The 19,495-nt window shown below is 33.7% G+C and overlaps 2 protein-coding genes across 2 annotated transcripts in view; both read left to right on the top strand.

Moving 5' to 3' along the window:
- Pgant2 (Polypeptide N-Acetylgalactosaminyltransferase 2) overlaps positions 1–14,977 on the top strand; it is an 85,639-nt gene extending 70,662 nt beyond the window's left edge. The window contains exons 3-10 of the mRNA XM_074182532.1: positions 88–189; positions 248–315; positions 2,473–2,660; positions 5,270–5,437; positions 9,310–9,480; positions 10,522–10,682; positions 12,138–12,421; positions 13,721–14,977. Of these exons, the coding sequence (XP_074038633.1) occupies positions 88–189; positions 248–315; positions 2,473–2,660; positions 5,270–5,437; positions 9,310–9,480; positions 10,522–10,682; positions 12,138–12,421; positions 13,721–13,929 (1,351 nt within the window). The 3' untranslated portion in view covers positions 13,930–14,977. The remainder of the gene's footprint in view (positions 1–87; positions 190–247; positions 316–2,472; positions 2,661–5,269; positions 5,438–9,309; positions 9,481–10,521; positions 10,683–12,137; positions 12,422–13,720) is intronic.
- A 139-nt stretch (positions 14,978–15,116) lies between these two features.
- On the top strand, positions 15,117–19,016 carry ODA-Dnal1 (Outer dynein arm dynein axonemal light chain 1). Its single transcript, XM_023164250.2, has 2 exons — positions 15,117–17,857; positions 17,927–19,016. Exons 1-2 carry the CDS (start codon positions 17,464–17,466, stop codon positions 18,094–18,096), a joined length of 564 nt encoding a protein of 187 aa, XP_023020018.1. The 5' UTR covers positions 15,117–17,463; the 3' UTR covers positions 18,097–19,016.
- The last annotated feature ends 479 nt before the right edge of the window (positions 19,017–19,495 follow it).

Below are 19,495 nucleotides of genomic sequence, written 5' to 3'. Positions count from 1 at the left end.
CCAGAAATTAGTTTTCAAACAATGAAGATGGTCGTTTTATATTCGTGAATAATTTGTGTCTGGACTGATTTATATAATTTTTCTCAGGTGTCGGCGAAAAACATGGAGAACCGAGAATCTACCAGCCACATCGGTAATTATAACTTTCCACAACGAAGCCAGATCCACCCTCTTGAGGACAGTCGTTAGGTAGGAAAGGCATCTTTCTCTAATGAATTGACTTTTAGTTCACAATGTTTTTTTTCAGTGTCCTAAACCGAAGTCCAGAATACCTTATCAAAGAGATTATTTTAGTTGACGATTTTAGTGATAGCGGTGAGTTTGGCTATTTTATCTTCATTTACCAGTGTTTACCAGCAAAATGAGCTATAGAACTTTGAATAGTTATTTTGATGAATTGATAGTTATATTGATTCATTAAAAATCAAATAAATCCATTCTCCTGATATGTTGAATGAATTTTATAATCTTAATTAACAGTTTTATTTTGACTACTACGACTCAACTATAAATTAGAAGTAACCTTTTTGCCCTCTTCAAGGTTTTTAGTTGAAATAGTTTCATGTTATATCCTTTTGGAAATAATGAAATACCCAATATTAAACTTGAAATGATATACTAATATATTAATAAGAACCTTGAGAAAATCTGCTTTCATCTTTTGAGTTCATTACTGTTATATTCTACCAACGTTTTCCTTTACCTACCACAAACTTTAATTGAACTTTGCGGATACAATGAAAATTCAAAAACATTTTTCTTGAATAAAAGTTATTCAAAATATTCTGAGGAGAGGATATCTTTCAATTAAAGTGTATTGGGAAATTAAAAATTATTACTAGATACAGTGTGACCATCAAAATCTGCATCATAATAGGATTTTTTCCAATTTATTATTATGCAAAATTTGACTTTGACATCAATTTTGGCTTCATCAAGATGAGTATTAACGAAAAAATGTAGCCAATATGTACAAATGGAGGCATTAAATATCAAATTTTAATTTTGTTTTCAAAAATAATTCCGAGAGGTCTGAAAAAATTTAAAGAAGTTATTTGAAATTTTTTCTGAATATAATTTTTAGTACACAAGCAAACATTCAGCCGCACAAAATTATTCTAATTTTTTAATTTTTTGTAAATTGCACCATTTTCCAAAATTACACCTGCAATATACATGACACTCCTTAGTTTTCACAACTCTTTACTCCAGGCATATTGTGAGTTAATTGATAGAAATATCTATTTTTAAAATGGTAGTCTACAAGTAATATAGATCAATTTCAAGGAAATAGAGGCATTTTCCAGTAAAAAAAGGAAATTGTAGAAAAATTGAACCCAGTTGATTCTGTTCAGTTAAACTATTTTTTAGCATCGATGTGTATCACTTTTAGACATGAAGTAGGTACCTTTTCAAGAATGGATATTTCACAAGGTTACGTCATATAGGGTCAAAAACAAATAAACTTTGCATCACCAGCCACAAATTTTCAACAACTCGATTTTGATTCATTATAAAAACACACAATTGAAGTATCGCCAAAGAGTTTTATGTGGATTATGCTGAATCTCATTTGGCAATACAGGTAAAATTTCCAAAAAAAAATCAAAATCATCGTATTCAGCTAAAATTTGGCATATTAACTGAATAACTCTACTTTCGGAAGATATTTGGAATTTTTTTTTTAGAACTCTTCATTTATATCCAACAGGGTACAATTTTACTTTGCGACACATATGAATTATTTCGGGTGGAAACTTGAGAGACATTTTTTCGTGAAAGTTCTCGCAAACTTTAACAGAGTATGATACAGGTCAATGTTATAATATATCGGACAGACTAAGCGAGCCATCATAACTCGTTTCAAAGAACATGCAACACATATCAGATTTCGAAGACCAGAAAATCTAGTGTCGCTCATCACGCTTTGGAGAACGGCCATAAAATCAATGTAAACCGCCTGACACTGGATTTTTTATCCTTTCAAATGTCTAGAAAAAGCAAAGTGTGGCACAAGAAAACTTCTCTCAAACTTCTACCCGAAATCATTGATGTGTATCATCTCCTGAAGATGCCTACTTGGTTTGTGAAACGTGTATCGGAAAGAGTATTGCATTACTGGTGATTTGGTGATGGATTTTTCACTCCACAAAAATATCATCATAACTGAACTGATTATAACTGAAACTTAATACAAAACAATTTGGCTTTTTCAGGAGATGAGGTATTGTATTTCTGGTTATTGAGAAAAGTGAAAAACCTAACTCTACTCGGTTTCCAGCATATTTGTCAATAATATCGAATGCATTAATTTCTAAAACGTTCGGCTAAAAAAATTTTTGATAACTTCACTCATCCTCCTCGAAATTCTAACGAAGGCTTGACACCGAATATATGTCCAACTCCCTATTGAACTCTTTCTTTAGTCGTATGTATCTATTATATAGTTTCTCATCAATATTATTTTTATAGCGTCTGATGGCGAGGAGTTGGCCAAAATCCAAAAAGTGCGCGTGATCAGGAACGACAAACGAGAAGGCCTGATGCGGTCCAGAGTTAAAGGAGCCGATGCTGCTACAGGGACGTTATTGACGTTCCTCGACAGTCATTGCGAGTGCAATGCCAACTGGTTGGAGCCTTTGCTAGAGAGAGTCGTAGAGGTAAGAATTAGTACCTACATGAAAGACAGGTAAAACAAACGTTCAACACGGTACTCAACAACTAACAAACAACAAAATCACTGATGTTGAAGAAATTATTTCAAATAATTTTTCTATACATTTCCCGAACTTCTCGAAAAGTGAAATCGAACACCGTTTTGGTTGTGATAACAACGTATCATGCACAACATCCATATTGAACAATCCGTTTTTCTTTGCACGAGTTACTCACCATGAAGTCATTCTGATTGTAACAAATCTCAAAAACTCAAATTCTTTTGGGGTTGATTGCTTAACTGGGTCCAGTCTTGCTTCACTCAGTCGATATTTATTATCCAGAAAAGAGCCATTAGAGCTCTAACCGATATAACTCAGACTAAAAGTTGTAAACCATGGTTCATTCAGTTTAAAATACTGACACTTCCGTTAGCAATTATTTACAACGAACTAATACATGCATTTGTACACACTTAATGGAGATACACACAATTATCTGACTAGATTGAGATTCCATATCGCTATTCCAAATAACAGATTAACCTCTACTAATAAAAATGTATTGGTATCAGATTATTCAACTCTCTACTAGACTTTATCAAAGAAGCTCCAATAGCCATTTTAAAGCAAAACTGAAAACTCACTCACAATGCTCTGCCTATTCTGACATATCTGAATTTGGATTTCCTCAATTAACATTATCAAACCCATTTTAACAAGCATGTAAATAAATTTTATAAATTTTGAAATCCATAAAAAGTGTCGTGAAAATGTATATAAATTATTGCGAAATCCAATATGTATATTCTAATCATAAATAATTTTTATTTAGATTTAGGATTAGGTGTAGTCAATGACTCGTCAAAACACTATGTCGTGTATTACTGACCAATAAAGTACAATACAATACAATTCAATACAACAAAAAACATATTGAAAGTATTGCTCATTAGATTGCGAAGCCACTGTCCAATATTATTAAAAATGCAAATTTCCAGAGAAACTCAAACTTGGGGTGGTGGCATGGAGCGTGTGGCAGCGAAATTCGTTGCAGAATGGCTAAATTTTGACATAAAAATCGTCGCATGAGCATCGGTCAGGAATTGTTGAATGACGTCATGGGTACGAGTAATGGTTATGACATCGAAACCAAAATCCAATCGTCCCATAGGAAGAGCCCAGAATAGCCAAGACCAAAGAAAAACACGCCAAGTTCGATCAAATGTCAAGGTTTTGCTCGCTGTTTTCTTCAGTTACCGTGGCGTAGTGAATCTGAAGTTCGTGCCACATGGTTGTACGGTCAATAAGGAGTATTATGCGCCGCTTGCGAGAAGCAATGCGAAAAAACGTCCGTCTGGCATCACGATAATGCATCTGCTTACTCGCCATTGCTTGTTCGTGATTATTTGCCCAAAAATAACACCGTAGTCATGACTCAGCCACCGTATTTACCAGATTTGCCACCCTTCCATTTTTTTCTGTTCCCAAGATTGAAAAGACCCGATGAAAGACGATGTTTTGTGACTATTGAGAAAATAAAAACCGAATTGCTGAGATAGCTCAAGAATATATCACAACTGCTTTAAGGATTAGAGAAACCTGGCAAAATTCCATTAGGTTCGACTGATGACCTATTCATTCTGTAGAAATTTTTATTGAATATATAATAAAGAAAATAACGTTTGTCTAATTTCTACTAAGTGTAATATTTGTTATGATCGGTTTCGGTTTATTAAACGGTCTAATAAACCGAAACCGGTTTAACAAATAATAAACTTGGTATAAATTAGACAAAAGTTATTTTCTTTATTCTATATACAATTGTATCATACTTGTGGGGAACTCCTTTGAATGAAACAAAATAAAAAATGATGAATAAATAAATATTTCTTGGGAAAAATCAAACTTCACTTAATTTTTTTAACAGACCTCGTATTTATTCTCATCTCATTTTCTTTAAATGCTCTATTTTCTTATGTTATTAAGTGAATAAAGTATCGTTATCATTATATTTCATTTACGAATAAACCAATATTATGTATAATACATAATCAGGGTGTCTTTGAGATGTATTATGAAGAATACTATAAATTTAATCAAAACAGATACAGACACAAGTGATAATATTGAAAATTAATTTGAGACAAATTAAAATTTTGAATTAGTAAACAAATGAAGTACCTAAATGAGAACAATAAGAATATCTCATGCGGAATGAATTAAAAAAAAGTGTTTTCCAGCATACCCAGAACTGACAACAGTTTTATAATAGTTGAAAGTTTCGTCACCAAAATTCATCAGTGGCCCCCAAAGTGTTGAAAGAAATATTGATTATATCATATCTGCATTCCAAAAAAAAATAAAAGTTCATTTGAAACGAACTAAAACAAAATGTCTCCCCAGATATACTATTCAAAATACGCTACTGGTTGACATCACCAGGAAAACATCTGATGGTACCAATATTTCTTTCCAAAACGTTTATCTACAAATGAGTTCTCACAGTTCTCCTACGAGGCAAAATTACTGTTAAAATAAATTCCTAAAATATTCAGAAAACGATAATGTAAAACATGAATCACGAAGGAGGTAAATGATAAGGAATTTTCCAGGATCCTACACGAGTGGTTTGTCCTGTGATAGATGTTATCAGCATGGATAGCTTCCAATATATTGGAGCCTCTTCGGACCTCAGGGGTGGATTTGACTGGAATCTTGTTTTCAAATGGGAGTACCTGAGTTACGCTGAAAGAGAAAATAGACAAAGAGATCCGACAAAGGTAAGGTATAATAATAAATATTTCGTTTTTCAAAATTGTCAGTTATAGTTGTAAATTGTTTCGACGTCACGTGTGGTTTCACAAAACCGCTTTTTCCTATCATAAACCAATCATTTCAGCATTAAAATTTTCCGTCTAGACTGAAATTTTCACTTCAATATTGTCGACCAATATTTCAACCTCCTATCTCAGTTTTCCATGTTGAACTTTTTGATCGTATTTTGAAGGATTTTTTTATCAAAATCTCAGATACTTCCAAAGCTTGAAAATTTTAGTATCACAGAAAAGTCATACAAATAACTTGAATCGGTTATATATACTGGTATAGCAGTTTTTTCAATTTACAAAGTCCAAAAGCTTTGCACAAAGAAGTCGAAACATGTTTTTCCCTTCAATCGATTTTTTCCATTTATGGTTGCAATTTCCAATCAGAACACATGTATTGTGAAAAATTCAAATCGATATCTCGTTTCGTTTGGTAGATAATTGATCTCTAGAAATTTGGACGACAGACGTACAGATGGACGGACCGATAAATCACACAATTTTTCCTAAAATTGTATATTTCGATGAGAATCATTTTATCCAAAGCAAACACGGTCTCTTCAGATAAAAAAATTTGAGATTTGCTGGGAGGATAGTGATGTGTACTCCTGAAGATGCCAATCTTTCACGCTTTCGAGAGAAACTAATTGAAAACGAATCAAGATTAGCAATCTCGAAAAAACAACAAATGCTTCAGAACCTACCGCAAAGCTTTAATTTGTTTCTTTCTTGCTTCTGTATTGAGCAAAATTGAGGGTTAATTTGAAAGATTTTCTTGATAGATATTCAGACAAAGATTTGTTTATACTTCGTACTAGTGATTTCCAAAGAGTGCACCGGGGCGCCAAGATGTCGTCATGAGGGCGCCGCAAAATATACATTTAAACAATTCGGCAATTTTCTTGGAAATTCCAATTCTCGAATTTTTGCTTCAAAAAATCGTTAATGCTGACGAAATCACAAGAATTTAGCAACTTTCGATAATTTTTTAGGGACAAAACACAAGCACTACAGGAGAATCCTCAAGGAGCTCTACGAGCGGTGCCTGTGGATTTGAATCGCTGGATATCAAATCCATTTGGAGGAGTTTTATTCCACATAAACGCAGTTCTCTAAATGAGAGAGTTCTTGAACAGTGAAATTTGAGGTGTACTGAGTTGAACCTCAAAACAATAAGCAGCCACAGTCCGTCGCGAATTTTTGATATATACTGCTCTTGGTGGAATCAAATGTCACTTGAACACTTCTCGTGAAAGTATCTATAGAAGAGAGAGACATCTCCAACCTTTCTTCGATGTTCCAGACTATCAAGGTTGAAAGTAATATTCGCGTCTCCAATCAGGAGGATGACTCTTTTCTGGATGGGATCCAGCAACTTCAGGGTATGTTTGGGGGCAGAGCTCCATGCATGGGAACAATTCTCCAAAAGAGGTCAGATCTGAGCTTCATAACAGTGTTCCAAGCTTTTGAGAAGAGCCTTTGCAATTCCAGCGACATGATTGTGCCAAGACATATTGGTGTCCATTTCAAACCCCAACGAACTTATCGAAGCGAAAAGCGGAATTGTCTGACCTGACACTTATCTTCTTTGAGAAAACCTATGCCAATGTTTTTGTGGCATTGAATTGAACCTGGTTACTCTCACTCCAATTCGAAATCACTTCTAGGTCCTCATTAAGATATGCAACCTCCTGCTGCCGGTGAATAAGTGCCTCCGTAGCCGATGTTCTGGAATCCAAATGGAATGACGAGACAAGTGTGGTGTCGTCAGCAAAGCAATATATTGGATTCTTGGTTGGAGACAATAGGGATCCCTGAGGAACACCAGCGTTGATGGTGAAAGTATTCGAGATATATCTATCGACGGTCACTTGCAGGAAACGTTCTTTTAGGAAGCTGGAGAGCCATACACAATTATGATCCGACAAGCCATAGCATGGAAATTTGGCCAGCGAACCCTCATGCCACACACGGTCAAAGGCCTTAGAAATATCAAGCGCAACAGCTCTTGATTCTCTATGTTTCTCGATTGCGTTATTCCAAATATGGGTGACATATGGTAGAAGGTCGCCTGTTGATCTTTGTTTCCGATTATCGCTCAAGATGTTGAAGCCTTCCAAATATTTGACTATATGGTGGTTTACCACTTTCTCCATGATTTTTTATCTTACCGCAAAGCGACTGGTCTATAGGTATTTGAAAGATTTTTCTTCCCCTTTTTGTGAATAGGTTATAACGAAAGGTTTCAAATTTTTTAAGAAAGTCAAAACTTTTTAAAAAATTAAGGATGTCGCGAAAAAATACGAAAACCGAAACCGAAAAAGATTGGGAACCTCTGAACTGCCTCCCCTTTTTTATTACTTTACTTCTTCACTATCGCTTTCATAGCCTCGTGCGACTCACTGAACTGAACTAAATCTAAATTCTAAATGAATCTTTATGTGAACCGTTCCAATGCGATTGCTCCACGCCTTTTACGGTGAGTCATCACCGAATTATGATTGTATTTGCAATAAATCGAGGGCGAAGCAATAAATAGATTGAAAAATGTCGAAAATAAAAAGAAAATTTATAACATTAATAGAAACTCGGGAAATGTGGAGATCACCATAGATGAATTGTTCAAGTGTCAAATTGTAATAACGTATCCAGTAAAGTTCTTGTCGTTTTTGTGAATAAATTGATTTAAAGTCCCCACAAGTGTTTCAATACGTAAAGTTCGTTCGTGTGTGTTTGTGAGTATTTCCCGATTTCGGTTCGTATATATTTTATTGTTACATTTTATATTTTTTTAATAACACTGTTCTGCTGTATTAAATTTTTATTTCCTTTAATATAATTTTTATGAATGCATATTCTTTTGGCAATTATCCCACTAGCGCGCCTCTGGCTCAGTATTTATCCGTCGATAACAATGGACAAATCCCTTAAAACAGGGTGATACCTACCTGCTCTTTATGAAACGACATAATTTTGCAATGCGGACTAGGGAAGTGACAGAATTTATTGACGGATCACCCTGTAGCGCTTTTGAATACTTAATGAGATTTTATTACTCTACACTCTTTTGAAATAGACTATAGTTCGGGCTTCCATTGTCTACTATATAAAATGATTTGAAATCCCTGAAACAACTAAAAAAGAAGAATTGAAAATGAATAGCTGAAAATAACAATTATATTAACCAAAATAAACCTGAAATGAAATAATAGTGAAATAAAATACAAGTGAAAATAGAACAATTGAATAAATAAAAATAAAGGAATGAAAAAAGAAAATAAAAAAAGTGGAGAGATTCCAAGTCACGTTAGTTCACGACGTTTCGATTGTTAGTATCTACAATCGTCTTCGGGTGATGACTGGACTGATTCCTCCGAGAGATGACTATTTATAGGTCGTTCGAGTACTTTCACTTATCCCCGCTTTCCATTTTCCGCTTCACTGGTTCCGTGGGAGATGACCGTTTGGCGGGAGTTGGCCATTTTTCGCTTGATGATGTGTTGCGTATTTCTACGCTGGCTTGGCTGAATACGTTGTTGGACAACATGTATGAGGCTTTCTTGAATTTTCTCCTAAACCAATAATCCTCTCTGTGCAGATAGACAAAATCGGAAGGAAAGATAACTTTCAGATTTATATTTATTGAAATACGTCTGAATGGTTCTAGTCAAAAATCATCCTGTATACAAGGAAACAAACTTCCAAAGAAAGGAGAAAATTAGGAGTATTAATGTAAACTGTGTGTACTCTCTGTTTTATAGTCAATATTTCTTTCTCAAAAATCAACTCTGTTTTGAATCGCCTTCTCAGATCGTCTTGTGTTTCAGCCTATCAGGACGCCGATGATTGCTGGTGGGTTGTTTGTCATCAACAAAGCCTACTTTGATAAATTGGGCAAGTATGACATGAAAATGGATGTATGGGGCGGCGAGAACCTGGAAATCTCGTTTAGGGTGTGGCAGTGTGGAGGTAGTTTGGAGATCATACCGTGTAGTAGGGTGAGTATTCAATTTGTTCACTTGACAATAATGAACACTCTAGTCGATTAAATCCAGAAACGGGTCGGAAGTAACAGCTTTGCTGTGGAGACCATATTTGGTGTGCGGCTTTGCGATTGAAATTAATTGTGTTGAAAAGTTCATGAAATATACAGTTATTGCAGTTCAGAGTGGATAATCGTACCGTATGGCCTAACTGTCAGGAAAATAATTTTTCACAAAAATACAAAAACATATCATCAAGTTTTTTTTGTAAGGGGTCAAGATTTAGACCAAAAATGTATGATTTTGTATATCCCTGATGTAGACAATGAGTTTCCAAAAGTTGTTTCATGACTCACAAAAACTGATGTACTGATTACGACTGACAAATAGGAAACATTTTCATTTTCGGAAAAGTGACTTCTGTATTCCAAGGTGATAAATCGCTATATGGCTTTTATATCAAAAAGAGATCATTTATTTTGACATCTCTCTCATCATCTTTCAGTGTTGCTGGACTGGTTTTTGAAACGCGCATCGAGATACAGAATTTTTGTTATGGAAACTTATTTTCATATCAGGTGTACTCTCACATTGAGATTATAATCGGATGTCTCTCTCTGATTTATTAGTAAAACCGGAAGATATATTTGATTTTCCTCTCGATGTGAGAGTTCACCTGATTTAAAAATAAGGCCTCTGGTATAGGAAAAGTTTTTACAATAAAGTATCATTTGGTCCTATTCTCATTTTGAAAAAATTGAGGGTTGAATGCCCTCCTTTGACAGTTGAAAATTTTGCGATGGTTTTTGGTTCAAAACTTGACGTGTTTTTGAATTTAAGAAAACAATTTATCAAAAGCCAATATTTACTTTCATACTCATCTTCATACCGTGTTATACTTCATTTTTGCTTTGCAAACATTATATTTATACAATTTTTCCGACTTCGAATTATAATTTGTATATCAAGGGAAGCAATTATAGCAGAACATAAGAACCCTAAGCATTATTTTCTGCCATTTTGATGGTGGTAAATAATTATTTGTGCTGTTCATAGGTAGGACATGTGTTCAGAAAGAGGCACCCTTACACTTTCCCCGGTGGAAGTGGGAATGTTTTCGCCAGAAACACCAGAAGGGCTGCTGAAGTTTGGATGGACGAATACAAGAATTATTATTACGCTTCTGTGCCGCTAGCCAAAAACGTAGCATTTGGAGAGTGAGTAATAACAATAGTCATCAACCTATATTGCATTTATTGTTTTTTCATCATATGAGATTCACAATTCTACCGTGTGCAACAACCATTAATATATTTGTTCTCTAGGTACATAACATAGAAACGTTTATTCCATCCTGACATTTTTTTTTTGGTTAATCTAGACTAATAATTTTTCAAAGACACTATGGTACACTGTGATCTTTATATGTTTATCTTATCGTGTTTATTCTTCTGCTAAACTTCACAAACCATATCTCTTCCTCCATTTCCTACTTTCTCAATATGCCATATTAAAACTGTTGTGATTTCCCTCTTTTCACAAGCTATATGAGGTCTTTCTTAAGAAGAATCACACCATACGATTAACCCTGTACGATTTCAATAGGAATTTCTGTATTCTGCTCACGAATTATGCAATTATTATATCCTTCAGATATTAACAAACGGTTTTTCCTTAGCCTTGCCATTCAAATAATCAGGTTGGTTCTGCCTACAAAATCAATAACAACACTCTAATTGGGTTTCTGGTACAAGTTCACTTTGGAGTACTGTATGTGTCTTCAAAAATGCTTTCTATACTAACTATCCATTCGAGTTGTACCTTCTTACTCTACACCATTTTTCTTGTTTTGGAGCATTTTATTTTTTGTCTATAATGTTTGGGAGTCATTCATTTGATCCACCTTATTATTACCTACTATTTGAGAGGCTGCCAAACCTCCTAATAGTTGTGTCTCGATTTTTAGTGACTTGATTTGACTTGACTCTTTTTCATGTGTGGTTTCGAGTAATTCTTGTTATTCCCTATGTGAATTCAGGTTGGATATTCTGTATATGAACTCGTTTTGTTGCTTGTGAAATTACTCTTTCATCTCAGTTTGTTTACAATCTAAACTTCTAATCGCTTTGCAGTTTTTTTGATTGATGACCAAGCTTGCCTGGAGATCCTTGGATAAGTGAGGTTTTAGTTTTCTGTCGGTGTTTCGGTGTTTCTGTAGGTGGCGCCCTCGCAAGTGTTGATATCTTTGCTTACTCAAATAGAATACAAATTTGTATTTCGTATTTGTGGTTGATAAGCAGTGTACTTGTGTACGAATTTTTATTTCTTCTTCATTTATTTTAAAGTTTGCTTACCGCTCTATCATTTTAGTCTGCTGCAGTAAATAAAATGAAGTATTCAATTTTCAGAAGAGCTGACTTAGCGAAAATGGATCACTTTAAAAAATTTTGTTTTCCACTTCTTTCAATATATACCTATTTTTGATTCCTTCACTTCAGGAGTTCTCCAAAACCAAATAATTCTTCGAAGGGAACATTGACTCTCCACAAAGAATACGTTTTTCCTCCTTTTATTTATTTCCACTCTTCCATGTTCATTGCTATATACTCTCTCAATTCTCCATCTTCAATTTTGGTGAAAATATTCATAAAATAGATTTCTGTGCATTGCAGTATAAGTGAACGCTTAGAGCTGAAAAAGAACCTCCAGTGCAAACCCTTCAAGTGGTACCTCCAAAACGTCTACCCGGAGTTGACTGTACCCCACACCACAACTTCCAATGTAGGGGAGCTGCGACAAGGGATGTTCTGCTTGGATACAATGGGCCATCTGCTGGACGGCATAGTGGCATTGTATCAATGTCACCATACCGGAGGTAATCAGGAATGGGGATTCACCAGCACTGGCTTGATAAGACATCATGATCTTTGTTTGACGCTAGTTAACTTCTACAAAGGTAATTAGATATGTGGGGATATATGGATGGAATAATTGGTCAAAGCAATCTGTTTTTCCCTAACCATCCAATGTTAACTCAAGCAAACGTCAGTTAACTTGAGCTTATTTATAATTTCTGCAATCTACAGATAGAAGTGGAATGAATGGTAAAGAAAAATTAAGGCAGAGTGGTAGAAGGGTTGACTGTTTCAGTATTCCATTTCTGAATATTTATTTTCTTATATGTATGTATCTCTTCCCGATACAATCTTCAGACTCATTTTGAAATGTTTGTCTCTCAAAATTACCCCATATATTAAATATAATTCCAATTTTTTTTCTAACATGGAATACCTTATCAAGATTATAAACATAATACATGATATTCTATTTCAACATATATCATCAATTTGAAAAAACAAAAATTCAATAGTAGTAGTGAATTCAATCTTTCATCATTCAAAGTCACTGATTTGGAAGTGAATTTTCAATTATTTCCAGAAAAGCAGTGCTTTACTGATTTTAAAGAAATCAATCTTTTTTTATCAACCTGATATTCATAAATATTATGAACAGGATAGCCCCATTATAGTTCCTTGTAGTACATCCACAGATGTCCACAAGACATCTGCCTACCTAAATGTTCTATTTTGTTGAATATTTGGCGAAGTATTTACTGTAACCTTCGAATAAACTCTAAACATTTTTCTAATTTCATATTATTATTATTCTCATGCAGGACAATGTGAAATGAGTGTCAGAAATTTTCCGCAAGTCTGACGTATCGAAAAAAAGTTTTTTCTGGATACTGTTGATATGTCCTTGAAATACATTTAAGCATTTTCTACTGATTTGTTTCTAAGTCGAACATGTTTATAAAAACAACTAAAACTGAACGGAAAATTACTGAAAATATTTAATGTAAAAATTTTCAAATCATCTTTCTCTACAAAAGACTTGAGGAGAATATCACTAAGAGAAACAAGCAAAATAAATGACTAGTTTAGCAAATCAATATGAAATTAGAGAAAGTTTATACATAATTCAATTTAGCTTAAAAAATCAAGTGCTGTTTATAAATGGAGTTGTAAAATGAATTGGAGAACATCAAAATGCAGGTTATATATCCTTAATATCGAGTTGAAATGTTAAAAGAAGAAGATATGTATTTCTCTGGTATTTTGTGTTTTAGTGTCTATTGTATTACTTTACCTATGTCTGTAAGTGAATTCTTGATAAGACTAATTAATTTGATTATATCAATCAGTTATTATCATTATGAGTTCTGTATTAATGACAAAATTTCCTTCTATAACAGGTTCTCAGGTTGTTATGAGGATATGCGACGGGTCAGAAAATCAAAGATGGCATCTGATCGAACCAGGTGGTCTATTACGTCATTCCAAGTATCCCCTATGTTTGGATTCGAGGCACACCGAAGTCAGAGGCATCACAGCTGAACGGTGTAATAGTAGTTTGGATTCTCAAAGATGGCAGCTTAGCAGTAGTAAATCTCAATCGCTTTAAATTCGTGACTCGTCTAGAATATACAAGGTTGTTCAGTGAGATCCACTGCGATTTGCTCAGTTCGATGCGTTTTTCAGCGTTGATAATCGCTTTATGAGAAAAGAGAGAGAAACGAAAATACTTTTCACAAATGTTTTGAAAAAACAAAAGAGTCCACCTCTCAGATTTTCTACACTGTAGCATCTGGCATATGTGCTGTGAAGATAACTAGATTACTTTGTCATGTTGTCTTTGATAATAAATACCGCAGTTGTAGACGAAACATCATGCATGAAAACCTCAGGCCACAGCCAACAAATCCGAAAAATAGTTTTGACACCGCTTTGTTATAATTTTGAAATATAGTAATACTAAGACAAACTGAAGGGAAAACATTTTTGGAGTTCATATGTCGTACACATAAGTAATTGATTTATCTCTCTTTTATGACTGAAAAAATATCTGTTGGTGCTCTGCATATTTCCTTGTTAGTATTTTTATATACATCATAGCATAGTCCCAAAGATAGTTATTTGGTGAAGATCTGTCGTAGTGAATATAGAAGATGTATTCGGTTGTTTTTGAAGTTTTGTCAAATTTAACGTCATGTGATTCTGTAGCTCCATATCTTAATGAATATTCATTCTACTGTGTCGTTTATACTGACCGATAGATAATTTTGTACTCTATGCAATGATGTTGTTCATTTTTTACCGAATTTAAATTTTTTTGCATCTTTTTAGCTTCTAACTATATGACGTCGTTGAACGATTTCCGGACAATTTTTCTCTACGAATTAAAATTAAACCAAAGCGCTGCCGAAACAGCCCGGAAAATTAACCAGGCATTTGGCAATAATAGTGTTAATGAACATAACGAAAAAATGGTCTAGACATGTAGAGCTATCTGGCCCCGTTATTGCATTTATATATGAAATGTACCCAAAGTATTCTGAGTTGCTTTTATATTCTTCACTATGATCAATTTTTGTTAATAAATTGATGTTCAAATCACCTGTTATTATAATCGCCGTTATTGATATTTTCTGCAACCGGGCCTAACCATCACAGTAGAGTCCTTTGGTGAGGAAATCGAAGAAATGTAGTGAAAAATGCGTCAGCAGCAGCCGGCGCTGGTACCAGAAGATATCGCATTCTGCTCCACGATAACACCCGTCCACACGTTTTGAAAATCGCCTAAGGAAAATTAAACGAATTGAGCGTAAAAGTTTTGTCTCACCCACCATGCTACCAAAACCTTTCGCCAGCCGACTAGTAGCCTTTCAAGCACCTCGATAAGTTTCTCACCAGTAGAAACTTCGCCAATTAGGACCAGGTAAAAACGGCCTTCGTCGACTTTATCGAACTTCGCTGACGGACTTGTTTTGCATTGATAAAAGTTCACTGATTCAAATGATGTTTATTTCAACTGAATTGTATAATTACAATTATTCACTGACGTATTACAGTTTTAAGTAGACTCATAAAAACTGACAAAACTTTTGAAACAACATAAGAGAAATAATAATCACTGAAATATTTTTTTAACTGTCTTCTACCTCACTAGTGTGGAAGACAATTTCTAGAATTTGATAGTGAGGCTATACAATTAAAAAGAGTAGAAGAATATTTATAGAATGCGTTCAGGATAAGGGGGCTAGCAAAGTTATTTCAAAAACCTTATAGAGATACAAAGTCAATTAAATTGGGAAAGAGTTGCTCATTTCAGAGCTTATTCGAATGATCTTGTGAGATTTACTAATTTTACAGTTATTCATCAATGAAGTTGTTGCCATGAAGGCTAACTTATACTGAATTTTTTTCTTCTTCATACAAAAATCACTATTGATGATGATTTCTCAGAGACGAAACGTCGGATACCATTTTGTTCAGTTCTGAAAGTGGCAATGAGAAACTAGTTTTTTTTTTCAGTATCTGAGAATTTTGGTTCTTTTCGAATACCTCCTGACTAATCAGAATTTCCTACATTTCAAAACGTCATATAAATAAGTCTGAACTACTAAACTTTTCCTGATTCAACCGACTTTGTAACTTTCATGGTTTCCAATTTTTGCAACTGTTGACAAGAATATTTTCATCTCTTTCTCTTCGGAAAAACCTGTTCAATACTGAGCAAATCAATAATCAAAACTCTACTGAAGATTTTTTCGAATTACGTATAGAATTATTAAAAGACAACTTCTAATGTAATACTTGACATTGTGGATCTCATGTTTTGAAGTTATATCTTTACAATATACAGGTTTTTAATTTGAAATTGTGAGATTGTTTGTCTATGATACATTTTTTGGTAACTCGACTGGTGCTAAAAATTTAATTTGGAGCTTTGGTAGGTGTAAAATAAAATACTTTCAACAACTCATTCTGTGGTGAATCGTTGACTTAGTAAATATTAAACTTGAACGAAATTTACAGAATCACCTCCGCTATGTTGCAAAAGCATTATCAACAGTTGAAGTTTGACCTGAAGAAAGTGTCAGAGGGAAATCTTCTCCAATCGATAATAAAATAACCGAGTGATGGTTAACAAGACTAATATCAAAATTGTGTGCAGAGAATAGTCTGCATCTCAAAAAAAGTTTGTATTATGTTGTATATATGATTGTTGAGTGTGAAAAATTTTGATTTATTGATTCGTTATTGCTCCGAAAGGAGCATAGAAAAACTAGAAGTAACACTATTTTTTGTAAATTTTTATAAAATTGTTTCAATACGATAATCCTGCAACTTGATTTAGTTTTAAGAAATGATCTGATTCAGCGTACGTCTCAAAAATATGTATATTTTTATCCAGCGTCGACTGAACAATTTTTTTTGTACATAATTTGAATCTCAATATGTTTTAAGAGCAGTGATCAGGATATTTGGAAAAATGCTGTATTTCCGAGTTGGAAAAACTATTTCAACAGCAAATGTGGAAAAGGAGTAGTTTTGTTTTTTTATTAGGTATGGAGATGTGGATATGTATATAACACATTTATATATTTTTTTTTGGTACACTGTATTTTTTTGAAAAGGCCTTTTTTGGGAGTTTTAATTGATGTATTCAATTTTTTCCTTCCGAAGTTTCTCACTTTTTTTATAATGATGGAGAATTCGAATGGCAATAGGTCTTTTCTCAATAAAGAAGGGGGATGATATCTCCCTTTAAGAAAACGCCATCTATGGGATCGCCAGAAAACTTAATTCTCGAATATCAAAGATCAACAAGGATTTTAGGATTGAGTTCTCTGGCATTATTGAGTTAGGAGGACTTCCATTGGTCTCAGTTAAATAATTTCTTCATTTACGTAACAGGCTATAAGAAACCAAAAATTGAAATCCATCCCTACCCACGAAAAGTTGCAAGGTCTCAATACCCTGTAGATTATTAACTTTGCCTCTCATCTGATATCTATCTGCTAATTTGATCACTGACTGTAAAATGTCCTTGAGACCACCGAATTCCACAGTGGTTTGATCAATACCAATATAGTCTGGAAACCATGACAATAAAACAGATCAATTTCTCTCTGATTAAATTTCAAATTAGAAGATGTCAAAACCGACAACCATCAAAGATGCCATCAAAAAGTGGGAAGACAAGCATCCTAATGAATCGATCAGCGAAGCACTAGAAGTGGGTTTTCAATTCCAATGGCCTCCTATTGAAAAAATGGACAATTCTCTATCTGCCCTGACAAAATGCAGGAAATTGAGTCTATCCACGAATATGATCGAGAAAATAGCAGGGATTAGTGGAATGAAGAATTTGAAGATTCTTTCCCTAGGGAGGAACTACATCAAATCTTTTTCAGGATTGGAAGGCGTTGCAGACACTCTGGAAGAGTTGTGGATATCTTATAATCTCATCGAGAAAGTTAAAGGAGTTGCAGTTCTCAAAAAGCTCAAAGTGTTGTATATCGGAAATAACATGATCAAAGACTGGGGTGAGTTGGGTTTCGAAACTGTGAATTGTCTTCAAAGTTGCTCTATCGATATTTTTGTGTTTTAATTAGGAGAGTTTGTGAAATTACAAGAACTTCCTGCACTGGAAGATCTTCTGTTTGTTGGAAATCCTCTGTATGATAGCATGGAGGAATCTGCCTGGAGAGTAGATGCTTTGAAACGGTTGCCGAATTTGAAAAAATTAGATGGGGAACCCGTTGTCAGAGATGATGCGGAATAGATTTTTTTTTAAAGCAAGAATTCTGTTCAATATGTTTCTGCTTTAAAACTACTTATATTTTTTTAGGTACACATAATTATTTGAATTACATTTTGCATTTACTATTCAATTTTGAAGAAAGTTGGTCATATGTTTTTTTGTGACTTTGGTAATAAAGGAAACGAGATAATTGCAATAATTATACAGTATAATGATACAGTTTATCCAATGTAAAAAAGAGGTTTTCCTTTTTTTACTGAAAGATATCACCTTGAAGTGAATTTGAACAAAAAGGTGTCCTGGCGATTTAAATTAATAAGCAGGTGCAGTTGACCAGAGGATATAATTTTAACCTTTTCCCTCATAAACTGTGTTTTATATGATATAACAACCATATCATTAATTGATATCATAGTAAAATTCGTCTATACTCACCATTCATCTCACCTATTGCTATTGTAATAAAAAATCTTTCCACATTATGATCAAAACATAATTCTCAGTGATGAAATGCATGCATTTTCCCAACTGTCCTGAATTTTTAATATTTTAATGAATTACATTCTAATTATGATACCTTTATACCCATACATCAAAAAATTTAGATGATTTTCAGTATAAAGTGGAAAAATGTATTTTTTGATTACTTTGATAAATTAAAAAAATTAATCAACAGAATTGTCACTTGTACAGTTTATATATTCCATAGTAGCCCTGATGTGATTATGTGAACCCATTATAGACAATAAGGTAGACACAAAAACATTACGCAAAGTATATATCCCCTAAAAGACAGGTAATCATGTATTATTGTTTGTACATAAAATTGGTACTTACATCATTTGTATTTTGAATTTTATTTATACCTAGTCATAAATTGTAAATAAGCAAGATGTGTAGAAATTTTGTATAATGTATAAAAAATAAAAGACAAGACATTATTGAGGGTGTTTTTATTTCTGAATTGAAAATATTAACGATTTAATAGTAACTTTACTCATATAAAACTGTGAAAGTCTATGGAAAACAATTTTACCACATCAGAACAAAAATACTGTGTCTCGATACGCGTTTTGCTAACCAAGTTAGCATCAGCAGGAGATGAGTAATCCTAAAAATGAGATCTGCGAAACACAGGTCGAGAGAAGAGTATTTTTGTTGTGAGAAAAGTGTTATCAGTAGATTCATTTTTCAGCAGAAAGTCTTCTGTAAGTCCTTATTTGATGTATTTATTAATTCATTTCATGGGATTATTTCTTTACAAAAATAAGAATTCAATATACAAAGCAACAGAACATACATTAACTCAATATTACAATAAAATACATATGGTAATAATAATAGTTTACCATGCAGTTGAGATTAAGACGTCAATAAACTTTTGATGCATACTCACTCGCAAGTATATTTGAATTTGCTG

The sequence above is a fragment of the Leptinotarsa decemlineata genome, unplaced genomic scaffold (genome assembly GCF_025532065.1).
Source record: "Leptinotarsa decemlineata unplaced genomic scaffold, Ldec_3_MD MMD2_tig00026328_RagTag_RagTag, whole genome shotgun sequence".
Classification (NCBI taxonomy): domain Eukaryota; kingdom Metazoa; phylum Arthropoda; class Insecta; order Coleoptera; family Chrysomelidae; genus Leptinotarsa; species Leptinotarsa decemlineata.
The sequence above is the reverse complement of the archived record's forward strand: the minus strand, read 5'-3'. Positions and strand labels throughout refer to the sequence as shown.

What these genes read in the sequence shown, in the direction of transcription:
- ODA-Dnal1 (XM_023164250.2), top strand. Translation starts at nt 17,464, where the DNA reads ATGTCAAAACCGACAACCATCAAAGATGCCATCAAAAAGTGGGAAGAC. An exon ending in TAACATGATCAAAGACTGGG is followed by an intron (nt 17,858 to 17,926) that starts GTGAGTTGGGTT and finishes TGTTTTAATTAG; the next exon opens with GAGAGTTTGTGAAATTACAA.